General features: G+C 50.2%; 3 protein-coding genes across 4 annotated transcripts; all 3 read right to left on the reverse strand.

Moving 5' to 3' along the window:
• Positions 1–545: 545 nt before the first annotated feature.
• On the reverse strand, positions 546–2,876 carry RPS11 (ribosomal protein S11). Its single transcript, XM_082676885.1, has 5 exons — positions 2,737–2,876; positions 1,918–2,049; positions 1,649–1,724; positions 1,191–1,320; positions 546–722 (listed from the first exon to the last, which is right to left on the reverse strand). Exons 1-5 carry the CDS (start codon positions 2,749–2,751, stop codon positions 599–601), a joined length of 477 nt encoding a protein of 158 aa, XP_082533011.1. The 5' UTR covers positions 2,752–2,876; the 3' UTR covers positions 546–598.
• A 6,902-nt stretch (positions 2,877–9,778) lies between these two features.
• On the reverse strand, positions 9,779–13,538 carry RPL13A (ribosomal protein L13a). Its single transcript, XM_082676112.1, has 8 exons — positions 13,456–13,538; positions 11,806–11,878; positions 11,371–11,436; positions 11,061–11,162; positions 10,772–10,857; positions 10,533–10,592; positions 10,086–10,208; positions 9,779–9,894 (listed from the first exon to the last, which is right to left on the reverse strand). The coding sequence occupies exons 1-8, from the start codon at positions 13,468–13,470 to the stop codon at positions 9,808–9,810; spliced, it is 612 nt and encodes a 203-aa protein (XP_082532238.1). The 5' UTR covers positions 13,471–13,538; the 3' UTR covers positions 9,779–9,807.
• A 1,002-nt stretch (positions 13,539–14,540) lies between these two features.
• Positions 14,541–24,111, reverse strand: FLT3LG (fms related receptor tyrosine kinase 3 ligand; the record flags this gene model as incomplete). Of its 2 annotated transcripts, none has more annotated exons than XM_082676110.1 (8): positions 24,062–24,111; positions 23,644–23,710; positions 22,929–23,042; positions 22,545–22,598; positions 22,200–22,343; positions 21,599–21,737; positions 17,373–17,560; positions 14,541–14,753 (listed from the first exon to the last, which is right to left on the reverse strand). In XM_082676110.1, the coding sequence occupies exons 2-8, from the start codon at positions 23,674–23,676 to the stop codon at positions 14,541–14,543; spliced, it is 885 nt and encodes a 294-aa protein (XP_082532236.1). In that variant the 5' UTR covers positions 23,677–23,710; positions 24,062–24,111. The 2 variants fall into 2 exon arrangements, with proteins under 2 accessions (XP_082532236.1, XP_082532237.1); XM_082676111.1 differs by lacking the exon at positions 24,062–24,111 and adding an exon at positions 23,863–24,051.
• Between the last annotated feature and the right edge of the window lie 752 nt (positions 24,112–24,863).

A 24,863-nucleotide genomic window follows, 5' to 3' on the forward strand; every position in this document is an offset into this window, starting at 1 on the left:
ATGGTGTCCACCTAGGAGGGGACTGTGGAGCATGCAGGAGGGCGGGTGCCTTGCTTCCCTGCCCCACTCCTTCCCTGTCAGGGTACAGTCCCAGGTTGAAGTCAAGACCCTCATAGTTCCGAACCGCGCAGCTGTGTACTCCTCAAGCACACCCAACACATGCTGACCCCCAGCAAAGCCCAGAGGGCCACTACTTCTTCCTTACCGTCCCCTCGGAGGCCAGAAAGGGCCCAGAGTCTAGAGAACCCAGGAACCTCCACCCTCACTCACTTCCTCCCCAGAGACTTGCAGGGGGAGCTCAACACCAAGTAGAAGGCATTAGGTACTCCGACACCAAAAGCTGATGAGGACCAAAAGACCAGAGAGGGGCAGCATCTTGCTACAGGTTGTCTTCACCCAGAGACGAGAGGGCAGGAAGCAGGATTTGGTCCCCATCCTTACGCCCCCAGAGAATGAAAAACAGCCCCATCTTTCACATCAACCCCACTTAATTTCCAGGGACACGCCCTCCCTCTGATAAGGGCATGGATACGGAACCTGGCCCGTGACTGGGAAAATAACTTTTATTTTGTTTGGGGCAGTGGGCAGGGGTCTGGTCTCAGAACTTCTGGAACTGCTTCTTGGTGCCGGCAGCCTTGGTGACCTTGAGCACGTTGAAGCGCACCGTCTTGCTCAGGGGCCGGCACTCGCCCACTGTGACAATGTCACCAATCTGGACGTCCCTGTGGGGGTGAGCAGCACCATGTCAGAGGGGCTCTGCCCCAAGCAGGCCCTAAAGGTGCCTGTCTCCAGGTGGAGACCTGTCACCTTTGGCTCCTCCAAACCCCAACCAAGCTGCTATTTCCAGTTCCATCTGCACTGCACGCCGCCCTGTCGTTATTTAATGAGCAGTAACTATGAAAGGCGCCAAGCTCAATGCCATTCAGAGAATGCTCCTACCCTTCCAGGACAGAAGACCTCCAACTAGCACCTCCATTTTGCAGAGAACGGGAGGCTCCCAAAGATGGTGATACAGGGTCCCCTCACTAACCGCCCCCGCCCCCAACAGCTGACTACCTTCACACGGCAGCCAGGGCGTCCTGTTAACGGCCAAAGCACATCCCAAGCCACCCAGATTCTTGTGCAGCCCACCTCCTCCTCTCTGCCTGGGAGGGCAGCTCAGCGGGGCTACCTGGGGCCACCGTGCTCACCTGAAGCAGGGGGAAAGGTGCACAGACATGTTCTTGTGGCGCTTCTCGAAGCGGTTGTACTTCCGGATGTAGTGCAGGTAGTCTCGGCGGATGACAATGGTCCTCTGCATCTTCATTTTGGTCACCACACCTGGGGGGAAGGGGCAGATCCCAGGTCAGGCCCCATACGGAAGGGAGCCATGGGCAGCCCAGGGCATGCTGGGAATCGGGGGCCGCTGAGCAGGGTTCCCAAGAAGCCCTGCTCCTGGCATCAGCTGTGCCAACTGCTTTCTCAGCAGTGCCTGCGGTGGGCATCTGAAGACCATCGTGAAAATAACAGACATCATCTGCCAGTGCCCGCCATAACCAGGAGTCTGCCAACCCCTTCCTCACCCAGGACCCCGGGGTCTCAGCGTCCCCAGCCCCTCCTCCCTCAGACCCGGGAATCTGAACCCAAGCCCCCAGAGGTCCTCACTTACCAGACAGGATTCGCCCTCGGATGGAGACATTACCAGTAAAAGGGCATTTCTTGTCAATGTAGGTGCCCTCGATGGCCTGAAGGGATAAGGAGGATTAGCGAGCCCTAAATGGTAGTTCCTGAAAAGAACAGGGGTGTGGCCTCCCTGTAGACACAAAACTACGTTTCCCAGCAGCCCCAGCAACAGCCACTCAGATGCGGATAGGGCAACTCAGTTTGGGCACACGTGCAGGGAAACAGGGATCTTCTTTCTTCTGAGGGTCCCCGTACCTCCTTCGGTGTCTTGAAGCCCAAACCAATGTTCTTGTAGTATCGCGGGAGCTTCTCCTTGCCAGTTTCTCCAAGCAGAACCCTCTTCTTATTTTGAAAGATGGTCGGCTGCTTTTGGTACGCACGCTCCGTCTACAGGGATGAGGTGGAAGCTGGTAAGCTTGCAGCAGGCAGCAACCTGGTCTGGAAAACTTCACAAACCCCCCAGATCTCATCGTCTGCAGTATTTAACTCCCCAAACGCTGCACTCACCCAAATTTACCCCTAACCCAGACTCAACTCTAAACCCGGGGTTACGTCGGTATTTACGGTCTAAAGCACCTTCCACCGCCTGCAGAATTCACCCTTTAAAACCCAAAGATACAGAACCATCCCTCTAACACACTGGACACCCTTCAGCAAGAATTATTCTCCAAGACACAAAGATACCCACCCAGGAGTCACTCCTTATTAATTACATGTGGCTCCAAAATTAAATACCGAAACGATGGGCTCCCTGGAGTAGCCCTTAGGACTCAGTTCTCACAGGATTAACCCTACAGCCTAAGGCCTCCAGAAAAACACTCTGTAAACCTTGGGTTTTAAAAAAGATAACTCCTAAAAACCTTGAGCCTTAATTACACCCTAAATGCGGAGTTCCTAAGATTTAGGAGGCGCCAATCGAGATTAACGCCAAGACACGCGCCCTCTGCCCGAATTTCCCTGGGAAATCGAGGACGCCCAGAATTAACCCCCAAACTGGGGCGCGGACTCCCGCTCTCCAGGACACGCCCCTGAAGCCCGGGCCCCGCTAGGTCTGCGTCAGCCCCGAGCCCGAACCTGAATGTCCGCCATCTTCCCGGCCGCCTGAAAAAAGGAAAGCCGCGACGGCGTCCCGGTTTGCTTATCGATTGCACAGAAGCGAGAGAGGAAGTGACGAAAAAGGGGCAGGGTAACCCGATTTGAGGCGGAGCCTTGGCGAGACTCTGATTGACGGACTGCCCTACCCAAGCACGCGATTCGGAGACCGCACGGACGCTGCCATGACGTTCATGGCAGAGGGGCGGGAAGCGACAGACACTGTCTCGCGAGACTCTTTGGCCATTTGCGCGCCATCGCGCTAAGTCACGTTGGGAAAGAGTGGCCAGCCTTGTTATCGCGAGAGTTGGCGGGAGGCGGCCTTGTTTCTGCGGGGAGTGGGACCACGTGGGGTTTGGGGACAGTGTGGCTGTGTCCGCTCAGGGTTTAAACGGGCTGTGGCGGCGGCCATCTTTTTGCAGGACCGGAGACCGGAAAGTCTTAGGAGCATGCATGCTCTGCGGCGTCGCCATCTTTGTGAGGAGCGGGCACTACCCACGAGTTTTGTGCAGTTTAATGAACGTTGTTTTCCTCTATGGGCCATTTCATCCCCAGACAATAGTTTCGTGAAAAAATTAAATTAAATTAAAAAAATAAAAAGGCCTTCTGCTGATTGTAACAGCGCTGTCCAATAGTAGTTTCCGCTGTGATGAAATGTTCTGTATCTGCGCTGTCCAACACAGTAGCCACTGGCACTGGAAGTGGGGTGCGTGCGACTGAGGACCTGAATTTTTAACTTTTTTTTTTTTAGGTAAGAAGTGTATTTATTTAGAGAGAAACATATTCCACAGACAGAGTGTGGGCCATCCCAGAAGGTGAGAAAGGCCCTAACTTTAATTTTATTCGATTTAAATATAAATAGCTACATGGGGCTAGTATCTGCTGCATTGGTCAGTGCACGTCTATAACTGAATACTAATTTATTGTTTTTTAAATTCTTGTAAAGCAAAATCTAACAGAGCAATTGCCATGTGCCTGGCATTGTGCTAACAATTAAGGATGGTTTGGTTACTATTCCCATTTTGCAGATGGGGAAACTGAGGCATTAGTTGCTCCAGGTTTCGCAGAAAATGAGAGGCAGAGGTGGGAATTGAACCTGGGCAGTCTGGCTCCAGCATTCTTAGTCACTAACCTTTAAAGAAGGAAGCTTTGAGTCCTTTTTACAGTCACTTCACACTTAATGAGCACCTATTTGGTACCCGGCCCCCTTCTGGGCAGTGGTGGCAAGAACCCGGTGTCTCAAACCAACCCTGACAGCTGTCCACACTCTAACTGACTTGCACCTTGTTGGGAGATTTCAAACTCCAGACCTTGGCACGGATAGGTGTCTTATGCCTCTTTCCTTAGTTAAGTCTTGGTCTAAAATTTCCCAGCGCTCTTAACTCCACAGAGTGTGGTTCTCTCTAAATAAATCCACTTCTTACCTATCACAATAAATAAATAAATAATAAAACCTTTGGGGAATGTACAGAATATTCAGTGATTTCGTGTTAGGACAAGTGTGCAACCATCTGAAAAAAAAATAAAGTTGGATCTCTACCACCTACTGTATACCAAAGTAAATTTCTGATGTGTAAGGATAAAATTTAGGTGGGTTTGGGGAATGAAACCATAAATGTACTAAAAGAAGACATGAGTTTTGTCTTTTTCACTTATGAGTCTAGCAAAGACTTTTTTTTTTTTTTTTTTTGGCCACACCATGCAGCTTGTGTCATCTTAGTTCCCATGGCAGTGGAAGCACAGAGTCCTAACCACTGGACAACCAGGGAATTCCCTAGTAAAGACTTTTTTAAGCATTGCATTTAGAACATAAAATGTGTGCTCCCAACAAACTTCTACACAGGTCACAAAATATTATTCTTTTGATTTTTCTCCAATTTAAAAAAAAATTGAAGTATAGTTGATTTACAATGTGTTAGCTTCAGGTGTACAGCAAAGTGATTTAGTTATACATATAAATGTATATATATTCTTCTTCAGATTCTTTTCCATTATGTTATTACAAGATATTGAGTATAGTTGCCTGTGCTATACTGTAGGACCTAGTCACTTACCTATTTTATGTAGTGTGCATATGTTAATTCCAAACTCCCCTTGCCCCCTCCCCTTTCATGCTTTCTTATTTATCCTTTGTTTCCTCTTCCTCACTAAAATGAGGGCAGGAATTTTCGTTGCCCTTGTTCTCCAGGGCTTCTGGTGATTGTCACATAGTAGGTGCTCAGTTTGTCCTTGTTGAATAACTGACCAAATGAATGGAGAATTAGATAAACCAAAATGTCCACTTATAGGCAGATGGGTAAATCCTGGCATAGCTTGATCGTGGACCATTCTGCAAGCACGTAATAAACATGAGGTAAGTCAACCAATCCGGAAATGAAAACGCTGCCAGACACGTTTCACTTTTTAATCTTTAAATTTGCGATGACTTCTGAATAGGGATTTCATGCACATGGTACAAAATTCTAAAAGTACAAAGTAAATTGTGAAAGATGACTCTTTCCCTCACTGTTCTCCCCGGACACGTGCACCCAGTTTCCCTCTGCAGAAGCAATTGCTGTCACCCTGTTATCATCTGCCAATGTGTCTTCCAAAATATTCTACCCTCTGTTGAATTTGTATGTGGACAAAGCAAAGTGCAGAACAAGAGGCACGGCATGACCCATTTATTCAAATGTTTATGGACAATCTATAGGACGACTGCATTTTTTTTACATATATATTTCTTTTTCATATTCTTTTCCATTATGGTTTATCACAGGATATTGAATACAGTTCCCTGTACTATACAGTAGGTCCTTGTTGTTTAATGCATTTTTTAAAGCTTATTACATGATATAGTTGTGGCTTATCTTTTTAGGTATTATAGACTACATTGTCCAGTAACAGCCATTAGTTACATGTGGTTATTTAAATTGAATAACATTAAAATTCAATTTTTCACTCATTCTATTCCTATTGCAAATGCTCAGTAATCACATGTGGCTAGTGGCTTGCATATTGAACAGCGAAGATTTAGAATATTTTTTATCAACATAAAAAATGCCCTTATAGGGCTTCCCTGGTGGCACAGTGGTTGAGTCTGCCTGCCGATGCAGGGGACACAGGTTCGTGCCCCGGTCTGGGAAGATCCCACATGCCGCGGAGCGGCTGGGCCTGTGGGCCATGGCCACTGAGACTGCGCATCCAGAGCCTGTGCTCCACGGTGGGAGATGCCACAACAGTGAGAGGCCCGCGTACCGCAAAAAAAAAAAAAAAAAAAATGCCCTTCTAGACAGCGAAGGCTGGTTGCATATATATGTATATGTAATATATATGATGTCTTTTAAGTTGTAATAACTTCAGAAATATAAATGCTACAAACTTACAAAAAATCATTTGAAGTTTAATTATTTAAATTTCTTTTACACTTAATAGCTTTGTGAATTTTGAACATTTTTTAAAATTTATTTTATGGAAGTATAGTTGATTTACAATGTTGTTAATTTCTGCTGTACAGCAAAGTGATTCAGTTATACATATATATACATTTTCATTCTTTTCCATTATGGTTTATCACAGGATATTGAATATAGTTCCCTGTGCTACACAGTAGGACCTTGCTTTCCCAGGCTATATATGTAATAGTTGGCATCTGCTAATCCCAAACTCCCAATCTATCCCTCCCCCTCAGCCCCGCATAGCAACCACATTTGTTCTCTATATCTGAGTCTGTTTCTGTTTCATAAGTTCATCTGTGTCATATTTTAGATTCCACATATAGGTGATGAATGATACATTTTTAATTATCATTGTTTCAGTCCCTCTGGGGTAGCATTGAGGGACTTTTCATTTTAGAACCTGCTATGTCTTCCCCCCAGTGACCTTGTAGTAGCTTTATAATTTATTTTTTGAAGAAAAAGTAAGTTCTGGAGTTTTTGAATGACTTAGAATTTATGATATTTAGTTAAAAAAAAAAAAAAAAGCAGGACCCAGAGTTGCTGTCTACAATGTGTGCTAAACTATGTACAAAAGTTACCTATAAAAGTCTGCATAAAAGTTTGTAACTTAGAAAAAAGCCTGGAAGGAAATGCATGATATTGCCCTGGTGGTTTACATCTCCAGGTGGTGAGATGAGGTATGATTTCCTGTCTGGTGTCTTAAATGCTCAATATTTTGCAAATTGCTCAGAGCAGCTGGTGAGATTTTGATAAGGGAAGAGTAAAGAAAAGAAATACTGCTTCACTCTGAAGGGGTGAGGGCGAACTGGAGATGTTTAGGTCCTTAGCTTCCTAGACATTTTTGATCACAACCCACAGTAGGAAATGCATTTTGCATTGTGACCAAACACACACACCTCTCTCACCCTCCTCTGCCTTTCTCTCTGCCTCTTTTCTAATTTTTCAGTCTTTTACCTCTCTCCTTTCCTTTCTGTAATACTGATTTTTTTCCTTTTCATTTCTATTGTTTCATTATCATCACTATTACTTAAATTATTTATTTATTTATTTGGCTTGGCCAGGTCTTAGTTGTGACATGCAGGATCCTTATCTTTTTAGTTGCGGCATGCGCAATCTAGTTCCCTGACCAGGGATCGAACCCGGCCCCCTGCATTGGGAGCGTGGAGTCTTAACCGCTGGACCACCAGGGAAGCCCCTCAATTTCATTATCATTTTAAGGCTACTTACAACCCACCACATCGATTTTTTTAACTGCAGTGTGAACAGCTTTGGTGCCCAGTAATAAACTTCAGCCAACTCTAGTTACCACTTGAGGGCGTATTTCCCTGTCTCTGCCAGATTTCAGACATTTACTAGCATTTCACAACAGAAATCCAAAAGCTAGGAGACCTGGAGACCCTCGCCCTCCCCAGTGAGCACAGAAATGTCTATTAAAACAAGACGTTATCCCTGCACCCCACCCACAGACCAGGAGATGAGGCTGACCTGGGACTGGCACGTCACGTTCTGTTGGAGGGTGCTTTGGTTTTGGGCAGTTGGGCAAGATGGAACTGGAGCTTTGGAAACGTTCATTCTGTTGGCCCAGAGGTTCTGATTCCCTGTACTTGTTCCGCAGGAATGATTAAGGTTATGCCTGGAGATTTCATTTGCATTCTGAGGAATGAGGAGCATCTTCTCATGTATTTATTGGCATTTGTGTATCTTCTTTGGTGAAACGTGTTTTCATGTTTTGGCCGGTTTTATTTGGTTATCTCTTTGTTACTGAGTTTTAAAGAGTTTTTCTATATATTTGGCATTCAAGTCCTGCAAGAGATGATATGCAAATAACTTCTCCCAGTCTGACCTGTCTTCATCTCTTTAATGGTGGGTGTCTTTAGAAGTGGCAAGTTTTACATTTTTAAGCCAAATATAAGGGATTGTGGTTTCCAGGGGATTATATTGTGCTTTTACATGCAGTCCTGTTAAACTTAAGACTTAAACTCTGGTTTTCAGTTGCTTCTGTAGGCAGCTCTTCTGGTGAGCAGGAGCCCCAGGAGGGGTAGGGCACCCACTTGCAAAATGATTTTCTTAGAGAAAATTTAAGCCACTGTGGTATATTAGACATTTTGGAGATTAAGCAAGAGAGAACGGCACAGTGCACCAAGTTATGATCTGCCCCGTGAACCAACTAGCAAGTATTGCCTACCAGTCCCAAGGGCAGCTCAAATCTAGCTTTCTTCCCAGTACAGATGTGCGTACCTTCGTCACACCAGACCCCCGAGTGTCATCCTGGCTGACACTGCTGACTGCATATAACTCTCATCAGTAAGATGGGGATGGGGGCCCACCTGGGTCAAGTATTGAGAGGTGACCAAGGGTGACTGTCCAGGGCTGGGTACCCTAATGTTTACCCTTTCAGGGACTCACCCTGGCAGATCTAACCAGCCTAGTTTTAATCTTACAAAGCACCAAGAGCTTTCAAATCCCACTTTCTCTAATGCCTAACCACCATTTACAAAGTGTTTTTCTTGTCCATTTCTTCACATTAAGCGTGGCCTGGCGTGGCAGACTGGAAGAGACCACATGCCCCACAGTGAGGAACCAGTTTTAGAGAATGGTGGCAATTCCATACTTTGCAGCTGAATTAGGGAAGACAACTTTATGCAAACTGGGCAACACCAGGCTCTACAGGTCGTAAATACCAATCTCATAGGCACCTCAAATTCCTTGGCATGTCAGTCTCTACAAAGGCCAACTCCTCCACGAAAGGCAGTTTCTAATCCATCATCTGCAGAAAGAGCACAGCCAGTTTTATTCTTCAAAGCCTCCCATCCGCCGAGGGCCTTGCTCCCCTGGGCCTGCCTCTATGGCAGACACACACTGCAAAGACGCCAAACTTCTTTAAAAATAATTTATTAGTTTTGGATCACAAAATATAGGGAAGACACAAGGGCAATGCCTGTGACCCCTTGGGCCGTACTTCCCTTCCATAACACCTTTTAGAAGTTTTTTTTTTTTTTTTTGGCGGTACACGGGCCTCTCACTGTTGTGGCCTCTCCTGTTGTGGAGCACAGGCTCCAGACATGCAGGCTCAGCGGCCATGGCTCACGGGCCCAGCCCGGGGCACGAACCCGTGTCCCCTGCATCGGCAGGCGGACTCTCAACCTCTGCGCCACCAGGGAAGCCCCATAAACACCTTTTAGAACCCCAGACTCGTGCTGCCCAAGCATTCTCTCACATCCTAACAGCTGCAGAGTATAGTACCTGACCATGTGGGAAGCTTAAACAGACTCCCTGTAAGCGATGTGAGTGGCCCTTCCAATTAGGTCTTCCAACTCACTTTTGCCAGTATTGCAACAGCACTGGTTGTTCGAACTGTCCATGTCCTAAAACTCTCATGAATGAATAGGTCACAGGCAAATTCTGCCTGCACAGCCCTTACAAATGTCTACGCTTTTAAAAAGGCCTTTCTTAAACAGCAGTGGCTAAGGCGCCTTTGCTATACCCAGTCTTCTAAGCCCCAGGCTGCCTGTGGCACCTGGATGGCAGCCCCTGGGGTCCCCCACATCCTAGGGTGGCGATGGAGGAAGGGCAGGCCAGGCCAAGCATGAAGAAGAAACAGTCAATTTTATTGGGCTCAGACTAAGAATCCATGGGTCTTGAGGACCTCTGTGAATCGGTCGATTTTCTTCTCTATGTTCTTTTCGGCCTGCTTCCGTAGCCTCTGTGGGGTCAAGGTGACAGGTGGTGGTTAGTGGCTGCTCCCTAGGACTGCCCTTATTCCAGGGGGCCACCCACACTGGGCCTTAGGCAGAGCCTTCTGAGGGCACAACTAAGACCCAAGTTAAGAGTAATCAGCTCCCAGACCCTGCCCCAGAAAACGTGGTGCCCCTCCAGCCACAGCCCCACCCTCACCATGAGCTGCTTCTTTTTCCGGTAGTGGATCTTGGCCTTCTCCTTTCTCTTCTCCTCCAGTGTAGCCGTTACTGCCTGGTACTTCCAGCCAACCTCATGAGCCAGGCGCCCTAGGTAGGCAAACTGGCGGGGGAGAGGGAGAAACGAAGCTGTAAGAAGACGAGGCCAGGGTGACTAGGGGAAGGGAGCTGACATCCGGTCCTAGAGGATCCCAGTCTAGCCATACAACTTTTCAGCAAGCCCATGCTCAAGAGACACGGCTACCTCTGGCAGGGCTCTCTGCTCCTCCTGGCATCAGCTGAGCCATTGGCATTATCGGCACTGCCCACAGTGGCATCCGCAGACCATCGTGAGAAAAAACCATCATCTGCCAGTCTTAGGGCCCTAGGTGCACCCCCCAAGAAGCCTGGGACCCCAAGGCATCACTCAGCAGACCCCGGAACTCACCTTCCGTGTAGGCTTCAGACGCACAACCTTAAGGGCGGCAGGAACCACCATCCGCTTTTTCTGTTAGAGAAGAAGAGGGACTTAGAGACCTGGAGTGAGGGACAGACAGGGAAGAAGGCTGGCTGGGGCTGGCGTCTCAGCCAGTGCTATTTTCACGAGGATCAAACAATGTAGGTAACTGCAAAACATCACAGACACCAGACACAAAGATGCTGCTGAGGGAGATGGGTCTTGCTCACCTTGTCATAGGGTGGCGGGATCCCATCAAACACCTTGAGGCGGTCCAGAGCGGCCTGGCCTCGCTTGGTCTTGTGGGGCAGCATGCCTGTGGGCAGAGGACAACAGACCTGCTCAGCGGGGTATGCGAGGACCCCGCTGCCCCACCTGGGCGGGCGGGCAGGCAGGCGGCCTCAGATGGTAGTGCATGTGGAGTCATCTCATGGTTGGGAAACTCGAACAAGACTGGGAAAAGTCTTCATCACCGGCCACCCGCCCCATCAGCCCCTGTGGTCCTCAGGCCCAGCTCACCTCGCACTGTCCGCCAGAAGATGCGGCTGGGGGCTCGGAAGTGGTAGGGGCCACGGGAGGGGTTGGTGTTCATCCGCTTGCGGAGGAATGCCAAGTACTTCACTGGCAAGAGGAGAGAGTGTGTGAGGCCTCAAGACTCCTCAGGCAGATGGTAACTCCTTCCAACGCAGCACACAACCTTTCTTCCGAGGGCGTGTTCGGGAACTCAGACTAGGACCTCCCCCCACTGGTGGGACTGCTTAGGAGCCCGTGAAGTGTGAGCCCCACAGAGGTCCACCCTCTCCAGCCCTCCTCCCAGGCCCTCACTCACACTTGTTTCTATAGAAATTGCCAGAAATGTTGATGCCCTCACAGCGCACAACCACCACCTTTCGACCTAGAGGGAATGGAAAATGAGACAATCAAGGAGGTCAAAGGTTAGGAAGCAGGCCCAATTACTGCTAAGGACCCAGAAAGGAGGCTCCTTCCGTCTCAAACCGACCACAATGAACAAGGAAGGCACGGAGTCTCCTGCCCCGTGTCACAGAGCAGCAATCGGCGGAGCTGGACTCGTGCTTAAGTTCAATTTGTTAGTCTGACAGAACCCAGAGCCCCCAACCTAGGAGGGGAGGAGCCTGGCAGGTCTCAGAGCGGTGCATGGGGTTGATCTCATGGTCGTCAGACTCAAACGAAAGATGGTGATTTTTCCTCATCACTGACCTCGAGGCTCATGTCTGGGGAAGCTGTGGGCAGGGGGCAGACTTACCCAGAAGCACCTGCTTAGCCACGATGGCCGCCAGACGGCCCAGGAGATGGCCTCGGCCATCGAGAACCAGGACCTGTTGGAGATAGGTTGAGGGGGCTCAGAGGCACCCACAGCTTTGACTCCCCACCTCAAACAATCATTCCTCCCTACTTGATCATTTCACCTACCTCCCAGGGTGCCTGCTAACCAAGTAAGAGACACAGGAACTAGGAACTAAGCCTCACTATACAGAGAAGGCCAAGAGAGCAAATGACTCAGGATTTCAGTGAGTGGGGTAAGATACCCAAGGACTCCCCTCACATCTCAGCTGCTTGAAGGGCAAGAATCTTTATGCCCAGATTATGCCTGACAGTCAGCGAATGAGCTACCATCTGAATCCAGACTGGCAATACTGATCCTCCAGGCAGAAGAACCTGTGATCTGGATACAAACCTTAGAATCTCGACAGAATCTGATTCTGTCCTGGTCTCAAAGATGTTTTTCTAGCATGAAGGTTCAGAGCAGATGAAACTAGGAAGGGTAGTCAAAAGCCCTGGCTGGCTCTGGTACTGACTAGATTTGCATCCTCCCGCGAACTGCTCAAACGCCAATCCTCAACTTCTTGTCAAGAGTGAAAGTCCCAACTCTTTACCGAGGGCTTCCTATACATGTTATGACTGTTGGAAGCCGGTGTAAAAGGCTACAGAATCTAAAACCAGACTTCCTGACAATGTGACTTTGGTCAAAACCCTCCAAATCTCCAATATCTGCCTCAGGAACACTAAATGAGCTGAATTACACAGAATACAAGGCAAACTATACCAGGAGCCGTAAATGCAGGGACACAGGTTCGGAGAACTCTACCACTTGCCTGGCCCCAAACGTGGTTTTCCTTCCGGAACCATAGACCCATCACAGGTACACCCCTTCCAGAGCCATCCCCTCCTTTATATCTAATTGGTTACCAAAGAAGACTGGGCCAAGTCAGAGTTAAGTTTCTGCTGCCGTCCTTGAGGACCTCCAGATCGTTAAGGACAAAGGATATCCCACTGCTGTAAACATTTCATTACAATCCTGTTTCCAGCACCAGCAGACCTTTAAAGAGTTCCTCGACCCCCAGGAGAAAGGAAAAGAGCAACTCGCGCCTGCATGCCCTGTAGGCAGGAGCTCTCTGCCCCTTATTTTCGCGCTAAAATACCCACAGCTGCAGGAGACCCCTAATACGCACTGCCACGAGGCCGAAACAACCCGCGCTTTGGGCAGTGCGAAAGTACCCTCCATTTTGACCAATCCTCGGCTTCTCTTCGTCCCCTGGCCGCGCAGCTGCCTTCCGCGTGCTTCCCCACCGCTGAGGACACACGGGCCCAATTCGGCCAAGACCCGGCCAAGATCAAGGTAAATCAGGCCTAGTTTTAAAATAACTTTTCTTGTGCTGGAAGCCCCGATCACTGCCCCCTGGGGGAAAAATGATGCCGCATTCTAGCCAGCCCAGAGCGTAAAAACCGCTTTATATTCCCGTTTTGGGTTCCTCTTACCCCGAAAGCTTTCTGTTTTGCTCAGTTATCGATCTTAAGTTCCACAGTACACTTACGAGAGAAAAGAGGTCCAACCCCGGTCCGGTCTCGACCCCACCCCGGCCCCACACCGCCCCGGCCCGCGCAGAGCCTGTACCTGCCCCTCCGCCATCTTCGGCAGCCGCCTGGGAAAGAAGGAACCTTAACCGCAGGGTTTCTTATCCCTTGAAACAGGGGCGGAGGAAGTGACGCAACACGGCCGCTTTCCGTCTTTTCACGGGCCAGAGTGCCGTGCGCGTGCGCAGAAAGGCCCACTGGAAGGCGGGTCGTCTTTTGACTGTCCAATCAGTATCGTTTCTATCGAACCTAGGCGGCCATGGCTGTGCCGGGCGAGATCACGTGGGGTAGGAGGGGGCTCTGCGGGGGCGGGGCTGTTCAGCCTCCGTTGCCGTATTTAGGAGGGGCTGGTAATCCTCGCGCGAGTTGTCCGCTGTGTTTGCGGTGGGACGGGGGCGAGAAGGCTGGAGGAGAAGCGCTCTTACCCCCTAAAGCGATAATACGTGTAGGCCCACAGCGGGCTACGAGGCATGCTCTTTTGCGCTCAGTCTAGGCTTAGAGATCTGGATTCCGGTGCCTGTCCGGCTTCCTTGTGATCTGGCTAAATCCCTGGCCGTGTATGGGCCTCAGTGTCCTCACCTGTCAAAAAGGTGGAGATAGTCTTCCCCATGAGATCTAACGCATGAAGGAATGACTTATAGATGCCTGAGTGTTCCCCAAAGGAGCTTCTCACTTTCTTGGGTTTCTGGACAAAGCCTTTGCTTTGGCGGTTCCCCTTGACTGGGATGCCCTTCCCTCCACCCCCACCTTCTAAAATCTGGCTTGAGTCCTTCTCTCTCAAGAGCTTCCCTGTTATCTCAGGCTGGCTCAGGTACATCCTCGGGGCTCCCACAGTGCCTATGCTACCTCCATTAGAGCGTGTGTCATCCTGTACTGGGGCTCTCTGGGGCCCCTGTCTTCTCCCCCATGGACCAGGAACCCTGAGAGGGTGGGGCTGGTTCTCACTCACGTGTGGGTCCCAGCCCTGACCTGCACTGGCCCTGGGGCCCAGGAGGCCTCAGAGAATAGGTATTGAATGAAACACTGCATTAACTGAAAAACCAAGACCCAAACCCAAACTGCCCCATCCACTCACCCTGTCCCATCCACAGACAGGCCTGGCCAGAGCTGGTAGAAAAGGATGATTTATATACAATTTCCTGGGGACAAGGGCTTTGTACAGAGTGGGGAGGGTGAGGCCGGGGCTGCTGCTGGGTGCTGGCGTTGCCTCCATCCTGGGGAGACAGTGACAGGAGCAATGTGGCCAAGGAAAGGACCAGTTTCTAGCTGACTTCCTCCAAGTTCCGACTCTGTGTCCTCGGGCAGGTGACTCCTCTCTCTGGGCCTCAGTGTCCTCCTCTGTAAAATGGGATGATAGATGACTCACTGGGCTGTTTGAGGCTCCGTGGACAGAGGAGAGGAAAGCAACAAGCTCAGGGCTTGGCACAGTCTCAATGCCAAAAACAACTCCATTCACCCTGAATGCTCACTGTGTGTTTGGGCATCGCTGGCCAAGAGAACTAACTCTCTGCAACCATGAGAGATCTGCGCTCTCCAGGACAGCTGTGATACCAGCCACATGTGAATACTGTGCACTCTAAATGTGGCCAGCAAAACTGAGACACTGAGTTTTTCATTTTACCTAATTTAAACTTAAACTAATAGTGTGGTTATTGGGAGAGTGGGAAAACAGGGTGTGAACAGGGACAAGGGTAGGAGGAAAACTTCTCAATTGAAAATTGTATCTCGGGGACTTCCCTGGTGGTCCAGTGATTAAGACTTCACCTTCCAATGCAGTGCATGTGGGTTCGATCCCTGATCCCTGGTCCCTGGTCTCTGGTCGGGGAGCTAAGATCCCACATGCCTCGCGGCCAAAAAACCAAAACGTAAAACAGAAGCAATATTGTAACAAATTCAATAAAGACTTTAAAAAAAAAAGATAGAAAATGTGTTTAAAAAAAAAAAAGTTGTATCTCAGACTTCCCTGGCGGTCCAGTGGTTAAAACTCTGAGCTTCCACTGCAGGGGGCACAGGTTCAATTCCTGGTCAGGGAAGCTCCTGCATGCAGCGAGTCGTGGCCAAAAAAAAAAAAAAATTGTATCTCAAAAAGAATTGTAATAAAAAGTACTGCCCGGGACTTCCCTGGTGGCGCAGTGGTTAGGAGTCCGCCTGCCAATGCAGGGGACAAGGGTTCGAGCCCTGGTCTGGGAAGATCCCATATGCTGCAGAGCTATTAAGCTCGCGCACTACAAGTACTGAGCCTGCACTCTAGAGCCTGTGTTCTGCAATGAGAAGACCTCGCACCACAGCACCACAACAAAGAGTAGCCCCTGCTCACCACAACTAGAGAAAGCCCGTGCATAGCAACGAAGACCCAATGCAGCCAAAAAAAAAAAAAAGTACTCCCCAAAACAAATGCTGACATGAAAGATCATTTAATTTAGAAATTGTTCCATGATCTAGTTATTGGAAAACTTCTGTAGGTTTCAAAGAACTTGAGTATACGAATCTACTTATGCAACTGTAAATTTCATGGAATCTAAATACTGATCAAATATTTCTGATAATTTCGCATATGCATTGAGATGTGCTGTGAGTGGTGCATACACACTACATTCTGAAGTCCTGGTATGAAAAAAAGAATGTAAAAATATCTCATTGATAGTTTTTTAAAGTATTGATTACATGTTGAGATGACAACATTTTGGATACACAGGGTGAAATAAAATATATTCTTTTTTTTTTGACCATGCCACTGGGCTTACGGGATATTAGTTCCCCAACCAAGAATCAAACCCGTGCCCCCTGCTGTGGAAGCATAGAGTCCTAACCACTGGACAACCAGGGGATTCCCTAAAATATATTCTTTATACTGACCTGCTTATTTTTACTTTAAAAAAAGATTCAGCTACTAGAAAATTTAAAATCACATGTGTGGTGTGGCTTATATTCTATTTCCTTGGACAGCATTGCTCAAAGGGTTTTTTGTGGTCACTTCCCTTAACCTCTCAACAACTCTATGGTAGAAGGATTATTATTAGAGTATTTTGTACAGATAAGGAAACTGAGGCAAAAGAGTGAAAGGCACAGAAGCCGGAATCAGAAGGCCCAGAGTCAAATCTTGGCTCTGTCACTCACGAGCTGTGTGACTTTTGGCAAATGACTTACCTCTCTGGGCCTTGGTTTCCGCCTCTGTGAAATGGGGATAATAATGGCACCAGCTTCTCAATTAAGTGACTTAATCTGTAGGAAGCTCCAGCGCAAGACCTGAGACACTGAGGCACTCTACGTGTGAGCCATTGACGCCAGATGTTTCTTGTTAGATCCCTCTGACCTTTTTCACACCAGGAGGGCTTTGCAGAGGTGGTCCCCTCTGCCTGCTCCAGGAGGCCGCTCTCTCCTGGCTTGTAGACTCCTGTATACCTCCCTGGAGGTCGGGGTGGGCGGTGTCCTCATGCTTGCAGGTCCTCACTGAGCTCACTGTCTTTCCCGAATCTCCCTCTTCCCCCCAGGTTCCCCACTGGGCCAGACCCAGCGTCCTCTGCTTGCGCCACCTCCCCTTCCTCCTTCCTCGCACCCCCCACCAAGCCTGTCAGTCTCCAGCCCCATCCCTCCCAATGATCCCTGACCCCTGACTCTGCCCGTCCCCTCCTCTCCGTCCCCATGGTCCGGCCCTGGCTCAGGCCTTGTCCTCTCTCCCTGAACCCTCGCCCAGCAGCCTCCTCTTTGGCCTCCAGTCTGCTGTCTGTTCCAGTCTGTCCCCCTCCATGGCCCCAGAAGGGTCTTCTTGCATGCGGACTGACCCACCCCTTCCCTACTCAAGTTCCCCACCCGGCCCCCACCACACATGCCACCCACGCCAACACCAAGTCCAGGGTCCTCAGGTTGATGAGGAGTCAGTGCTCTAGGCAGGGCACCTATGGCCCCCAAAGGATCAGCTGACTCTGGCCACGCCCTCTGCCCACCCCACTGGCTCACCCGCTCCCCAGGGTAAGGCATCCTCTGTCTCTTCCTTCGCCAGTGCAGGCACCAGGCAGCGGCCAGCAGCAGGAGGGCCACGGGCAGCAGGAGCAGCAGCAAGAGAAGCAGAAGAGGGGCCTGCGGGGCCGGCAGGGATGTGGCCCCCAAGGCCCCAGGACTCCTTGGGGGCAGCAGGGTGGAGGAGTCTGCCAGGAGAGAGGAGGCTGGGTGACTGAGAAGAAGGGGCAGGCCAGGGAAGGAAAAAAAGGCCTGCCTGGTCCTGCTGTGTGACCTCAGGTGGGCTGCTCACTTCTCTGGGCCTCAGTCGCCTCATCCATAAAATGGGGATAATTATTGTATCGACTTCATAAGGTTGTCACAAAGATTAAATGCATGACTATACCGAAAGTGCTTAGAACAGTGTCTAGCATGTAGTAAGGTTGAATTTTATTTATTTTTTAAAGCCATTAATAACTTTTTATTTCAAATATATCATTGTACTTTTTTTTTCTTTTTGCCCACACGGCATGTGGGATTTTAGTTCCCCGACCAGGGATCAAACCCAGGCCTCTGCCAGTGGAAGTGTGGAAGTCCTAACCAGTGGACCTCCAGGGAATTCCCTACATTTTATTTTATAAAGGGACAAATGTGTGTCTAGTGCTTATGTATCGATTTGCTTATTTGTCTTCTTCCCCCAATAGTCTATGAGCTACACGAGGGTGACAGGAGGCTTATTGCCAGAACCTACTACTTAGTGCTTACTAACTAATAGTTTAATTTACATAAAGTAAATATCTGAGTGGATGAATGGACAGATAATAGAACGATGAAAGATACAAAGTGTGAAGCTATGATGTCTCACAAGGCCCCACTTGATCTGGGCCCCTTTGTTCCTTCTGTACCCTCACCACCCACCTTCTCCCCTTTGCTTACTTGGCCTCAGCCACTGGGGCCTCCTCATGATTCCTTAAACAGGTAGGCAGGTTTCTGCCTTAGGGCCTTTGCACTGGCTGTTCCCTTTTTCACAACTTTCAGTGACTTTCCAGCTAACCACCTCAGCCCATGATTCCATCACCCTGTTTTAATTTGCCTGCATGGGTCTCATTACACTCACTTTCCTGATTAATTATATGTTTACATGTTTATCGTCTGTCTCCTTGATTAGCAGGTCAGCCTCCCATGGACATGGACTTGATCTTGTTCTGTGCTGTGTCTCCAATGCCAGGCGCCAGGGAGATGGTTAATAAAGGTTGGTTGAATGAATGATTAGTGATACATGTAAATACAAATGACAACGTTAAATATAAATGACTAGGACTTCTCTGGTGGCACAGTGGTTAAGAATCCGCCTGCCAATGCAGGGGACATAGCTTCGATCCCTGGTCCGGGAAGATCCCACATGCCGCGGAGCAACTAAGCCCATGCACCACAACTACTGACCCCGCTCACCACAGCTACTGAAGCCCATGTGCCTAGAGCCCGTGCTCCGCAACAGGAGAACCCACCGCAATGAGAAGCCAGCGCACTGCAACAAAGAGTAGCTCCCGCTCGCCGCAACTAGAGAAAGCCCGCGCGCAGCAATGAAGACCCAACGCAGCCAAAAATAAATAAATTAATTAATTAAAAAAATATATATAAATGACTAAATGATTGGAAATGCAGGAAGAAACTGAGAAGAATATAATTAGAGTGGGAGGTTTTCTTATGTCCCCCCACTCCCACCCCCTGCACAGCTTGCGGGATCTGACCAGGGCTGGAACCTGTGCCCCCCTGCAGTGGAAGCATGGAGTCCTAACCATTGGACCGCCAGGCAAGTCCCTAGAGCGGGAGGTTTTTAACCATCCCTCTCAGAACTTGACACATCTTGTAGACAAATATAACGAAGACAGAAAGTCTCTGAATGATACCAAGATAAGGTTGATAGAATATATACACACTGATTCAACCCTGATCGTACCAAAAACCAAAACAAACTATTATTTTCCTAAGACCTTGTTCAGTTACAAAACTGATTATATACTTGGCCGTAAAGGAAACCTTAATAAACTGAACAAGTTAAGTTTTCACAGGGCGTGGTCTCTCGTCATATGCTAATAAAGTTATTTCACTTTGAAACTTTTTTTTTTTTGGCCGCACCGCGTGGCTTGCAGGATCTTAGCTCCCTGACCAGGGACTGAACCTGTGCCCTTGGCGGCAAAAGCTCAGAGTCCTAACCACTGGACCTCTAGGGAATTCCCCACTTTGAAACTTCAGGGCTGGTCCATCCAATATGGCGGCCACTTGCCTCATGTGGCGAATAAATATGTGACCTGCGGCCAATCTGAACTGAGATGTGCTGTCCGTGTAAAATACACACTACTTCTTAAAGACTTAGTAGGGAAAAAAGGATGTGAAATACCTCATGAAGTAATTTTTAAAAATATTGATTATGTGTTGAAATGATATTATTTTGGGTTAAAATATATTGGGTTAAATAAAAAATATTGAGTTAGTAAAATTTCTGGTTTAGGGACTTCCCTGGCAGTCCAGTGGTTAGGACTCTGAGCTCTCACTGCCGAGGGCCGTGGTTCGATCCCTGATCAGGGAACTAAAATCCCACAAGTTGCGGGGCGTGCACCCTCCCAAAATTTGTGATTTAAATATTATTTTAAAATTTATAAAATTATGAGAATTAAATTCAAGGAACTTCCCTGGTGGTCCAGTGGTTAAGGCTCCGGTAAATAAATAAATAAATTCAATAACATCACAGAATTCCCGGGCGGTCCAGTGGTTAGGACTATGCGCTTCCACTGCAGGTGGCACGGCTTTGATCCCTGGTTGGGGAACAAAGATCCCACAAGCCATGCAGCACAGCCAAAAAAAAAAAATAATAATAATAATAATAAATTCAATAACATCATTATAGAGAACAGATTACTGGCTGACAGGGGTTAGGATGGGAGTTTTAGGACGAGATCTAGTTGCACAAACTCACATGTGGTTACACAAAGCTACATGTGTGAAAAAATTACATAGATACACATACATACACACACACACTCTCTCTTTTAGGGGTTGAATGTGTCCCTCAAAATTCATACGATGAAATCCTAACCCACAGTACCTCGGAATGTGCCCTTATTTGGAGATCAGGTCTGCAAAGAGGTGATCAAGTTAAAATGAGGTTGTTAATGGTGGGCCCTAATACAATATGACTGGTATCCTTATAAGAAGGGGAAATCTAGACACAGAGATATGCATAGGGGGAGAGTGCCATCTGAACATGAAAATGGCCATCTAGAAGCCAAGGAGAGAGACCTGAAACAGATCCTTCCCTCACAGCCCTCAGAAGAAGCTGGTCCTGCTCACCCCTCAATTTCCCAACTGTAAGAAGATAAACTGCTGCTGCTTCAATCACCTGGTTGGTGGTACTTTGTTACAGCAGCTGTAACAAACTAATACACATACACATGCATGCACTCATATATAACTGGTAAACTCTGAATAAACTCTGTGGATTGCAGCCATGTCAATTTCCTGGTTTTGACATTGTGCTAGAATTAATGTCACCAAGCAAAAGGTACCACTGGGGAGGCTGGGTGAAGGGTGTGCAGGACCTCCCTGTACAGTTTCTATGCTCCTTTCCTTTGAATCTGTAATTATCCCAACATAAAAAAGTTTTAAAAATAAATCCACCAATAATATGCTAAAAAATAACAAACATTAAGAATCCTGGGCTTCCCTGGTGGCTCAGTGGTTGAGAGTCCGCCTGCCGATGCAGGGTACACGGGTTCGTGCCCCGGTCCGGGAAGATCCCACATGCCGTGGAGCGGCTGGGCCCGTGAGCCATGGCCGCTGAGCCTGCATGTCCAGAGCCTGTGCTCCACAATGGGAGAGGCCACAGCAGTGAGAGGCCCGCGTACGGCAAAAAAAAAAAAAAAAAAAGAATCCTGAAAAATAAGTGAATTAACCTTTTTTCTTTTTAACTTTTTTTAAACATGGCTACAAGAAAATTTACACTTAAATGTGTGACTCTCATTCTATTTCTATGGCATACAGCTACCTCAGAGAAACAGGCAGGATTGGTTAATCCCTTCTCAGAGATGGGTAAACTGGGGCCCAGAGGGGGATGACAGGCCCAAAGTCACACAGCCCATAGGAACACGGTGGGGTATGGCGAGCCCTCAGTGGAAGGGGTGAGGGCCTAGTGAAGGTGGGAGAGGAGCGGGTGGGGCGGTGGGCTATGGGGCGCTGGGCACCTTTACCCGGCTGACACTGCAGCTCCAGGCACCTGGAGAAATTCCGCCGCGTGATCCAGGGCTTCAAGGCCACCAGCTGCTGGGAAGTGTCCTGCAGGAGGTGGGAGATGTTGGCCTGGACGAAGCGAAGACAGCTGGGGAGGGGCTGGGGGCAGGGGAGGGAGACGTCACCACGGCATCACCCCTAGCGTCACCTCAGGTCAAGGGCAAGCCCTGGGTCTCACAGAGAGTTTGGAGCCTTGCTCCCCCAGGTTGCTAGGGGGAAGCCTCCTTAGCAATGCGGTCAGACCTGGATCAGGAGGGAGTTTAGATCCCCTCCTTCTCCGGGTTGCTAGGGGTGAGAACCCCTTAGCAATATCCTTCAACAGGGCCTGAGAAACAAACTTAGAATTGGTGCATTGGGCTCAGACCCCTGGCCATCCTCCAGTACTTAGAGAATTGTCACTTCCCAGCACTGAGGGACCCCAGCAGGACTGGGCTTCCAGCTCCACCTCCCTCAGGCTGATCAGGTCAAAGGAAATCTCCAGTAAGTCCTAGCAGACCTTTGCTTCCAATCCCTAGGAAAGCATCATGCTCCCCTCACTTGTTCCCCAAGTTCAGGGCTGACCTGGAAGGCACATGAGGTGACGAAGTGTATCTCGGTGTTGACAGCCTCCAGCAGTTTCCCCATCTGGGACCCAGCCACAGTCTTGAGCCGTCCCATCCAGCGCTGGGCCAGGACCAGACGCCAGAAAGCCCCACAGAGCTCGTCCTGGGGAGAGACCACCCAGGCTCTGGGTCTCGTGGACGGAGGGGGCAGGGGGCTTAGACTGGTGGGGCTGGGGGCCGGGACTCCAGGGTCCCAGGGGAGGAGGGGGCCGGGTCAGCACACTAGCCTGGCTCCCTGAGGGGTGGTGAGTCTTGAATCTCTCCTTCCCACCTCCATCCCGGGCCCCTCCCATCTGTGACTCACGTCCTGCAGGTTGGAGGCAACAGTGACTGGGTAATCTTGAAGCAGGTAGTCAGACTGCAGGAGAAAACAAAGTCAGGCCTGGCTGCAGACAGGAGGAAAGAAAGCTATGGGGACCTGGGGACGGGGGAACAGTGGCCCAGAGAGAAGGGGGCGGGACCCAGGGTGGGGAGATGGGGACCCAGAGAGAGGGGTACAGAGACCCGGAGGGGGCGGGGACCCGGAGAGAGGGGGACAGGGACCCAGAGAGAAGGGAGCAGGGACTTGGGGGAGGGGAGCCGGGGACCCAGAGTGGGGAGACAGGGAGCCACCCACCGAGACCTAGACAGGGGGAACTCAGACCTAGAGACAGAACCTGGGCCTCAGATTTGGAGCAGGGACGCTCACCAGCTTGCCGATGGTGCTGGTGAAGGTGGAGGAGATGGGGCTGTGGGGGAAGGAGCAGTCCGGGGCCCCGCGGAGGCGGGGGCTGAGCAGCAGCAGTAGCAGCAGCAGTGAGGTCTGCGGGCGGCGTGGGGTGAGGCCTCCATTGGCCCCGCCCCGCCCCCTCCCATGTCGAGGCTGCCCCCTCCGGCCCCTTTTCTCTCTTCCCTCTTTCTCCTTTCCAGCTCTTCCACTTCTCAGCTCCTCCTCCTCTTGGCTCCTGTGTGCCCACCTCTGACCATCTTTCCTGTATCTCTTTCTGCCTCTGGTCGGGCGCTGACCAGTTTTCACCCTCCTCTGCCCCATCTGTTTCGCCCCCCATCTCCCCACCTCGACCCATCTCTCTCCACTTCTGCTCACTTCTGCCCAGAATTTTCTCATCTCTGTCCATCCCTCTGCCCCTCCATGCTCATCTCTCCTGTTTCTCCCTAGATCTGGGTCCCAGCTTTACCATTTGTACCCACCTCCCTGTTTCTTCCCCCGACCCTTACCCATCTCTCCCCACCCCTGTCCATCTCCCCGCAACTCTGTCCATCTCCTCCCAACTCTGTCCATCTTCCCCACCCCTGTCCATCTCCCCACACCCTGTCCACCCCAACTCTGTCCATCTCCCCTCTCAGCTCTGCCCATCCTGACACCGCTCTTCCTTTCCCCCACCTTAACCCCCAGGGATACGCACAGTTGGGCTCCAGGCTGGCGCCAGCACTATCATTTCGGCCCGGGGCCCCTCATGCCTGTGGCCGGATCTTGGAAGGGACAGAAGAGCGAGTCTCAGACCCCCGCACCCCAGCCCCTTCCTTGCCCGCCCCTCCCGCCCCTTCACCTCCCCGCCCCTCCCCCTCCCCGCCCCTCCGCCCCTCCCTCGGTCCTTTGATGTGGCTAAGTTTCCGCCTCCTACTCTATAGAGCTTCCTGCGTGAAGCACGGTTATGGTGAAAACTCCTCATCTCTCCTTCTAAGAACCCCGACGTCCGGTGCCCGCAGCCCTCCCCGGGCCAGGGACCCAGGAATCCGACCCCCACCCCTCTCCGCTCAGCCCCAAGAGGGGGATCCCGGCCCCGCCCTTCGGGGACCAGGATCCCCTTTCTCCTCACGCACCAGGCTTGCCCCAGCTGGGTGTGGAAGGGGCCACGCCGGGTGACAGCCAGAGATCGAAAGTGAAAGGAAATACTGGGGGGAGATAGTGAGCTGGGGGGGGGAATCGGGCTGGTGCAAGGGGCGCCACCTGGTGGTGACAGTGGCAGCTGACGCCGCAAAGGGCGCCTCAGTGGGACTCCCGCTCAAGCGGGCTGAGGTTGGGTTGTTCCCTTGTGGGGGGGACAGAGTGAATGGGGAGCTGCGGTTCCAACATGGATCTGCCTCTAGCTAGAGCTAATCACACAGGGCCAGGAGGCGGTCACCCTGAGCCCTTCATCTTTGCCTTGAAACCTCAGCCCCAGCCCCCAACCCCAGTCACCTTCCACATCGAGGTAAGTGACAGCTCCATCCTTCCAGGTGTTCAGGCCCAAAGGCATGGAGGGGACTTGTGACTCTGTTTGCCTCTCACTATCCGCTGACAGTCCAGTCCGTCAGCAAAGTTGTTGGCTGACCATCAAAATGTATCCAGAATCCGACCACCTCTCATCACTCCCACTGCCACCACCATCACCTGCCTGAATATCACTGTTCCCTACTCACCTTATCAGCTTCCCTGCCTCAGCCCTCACCTGCCACAGCCTGTTCTCCACATGCAGCCAGAGGGAGCCTGTGAAGACCTAAGTCCCCTCACGTCCCTCCTCTGCTCCAATGCCACCGCCCAACCCCGTACCTGCCACAAAATTCCAAGTCCTCACTGTGGCCTAGACAGACCTGCAGGATCTGGCCCTGTCACCTGTCTCCTCTCTCCTCCCTCCTCGCTCAA

This window comes from Grampus griseus, assembly GCF_964374135.1.
Source record: "Grampus griseus genome assembly, chromosome: 19".
Lineage (NCBI taxonomy): Eukaryota > Metazoa > Chordata > Mammalia > Artiodactyla > Delphinidae > Grampus > Grampus griseus.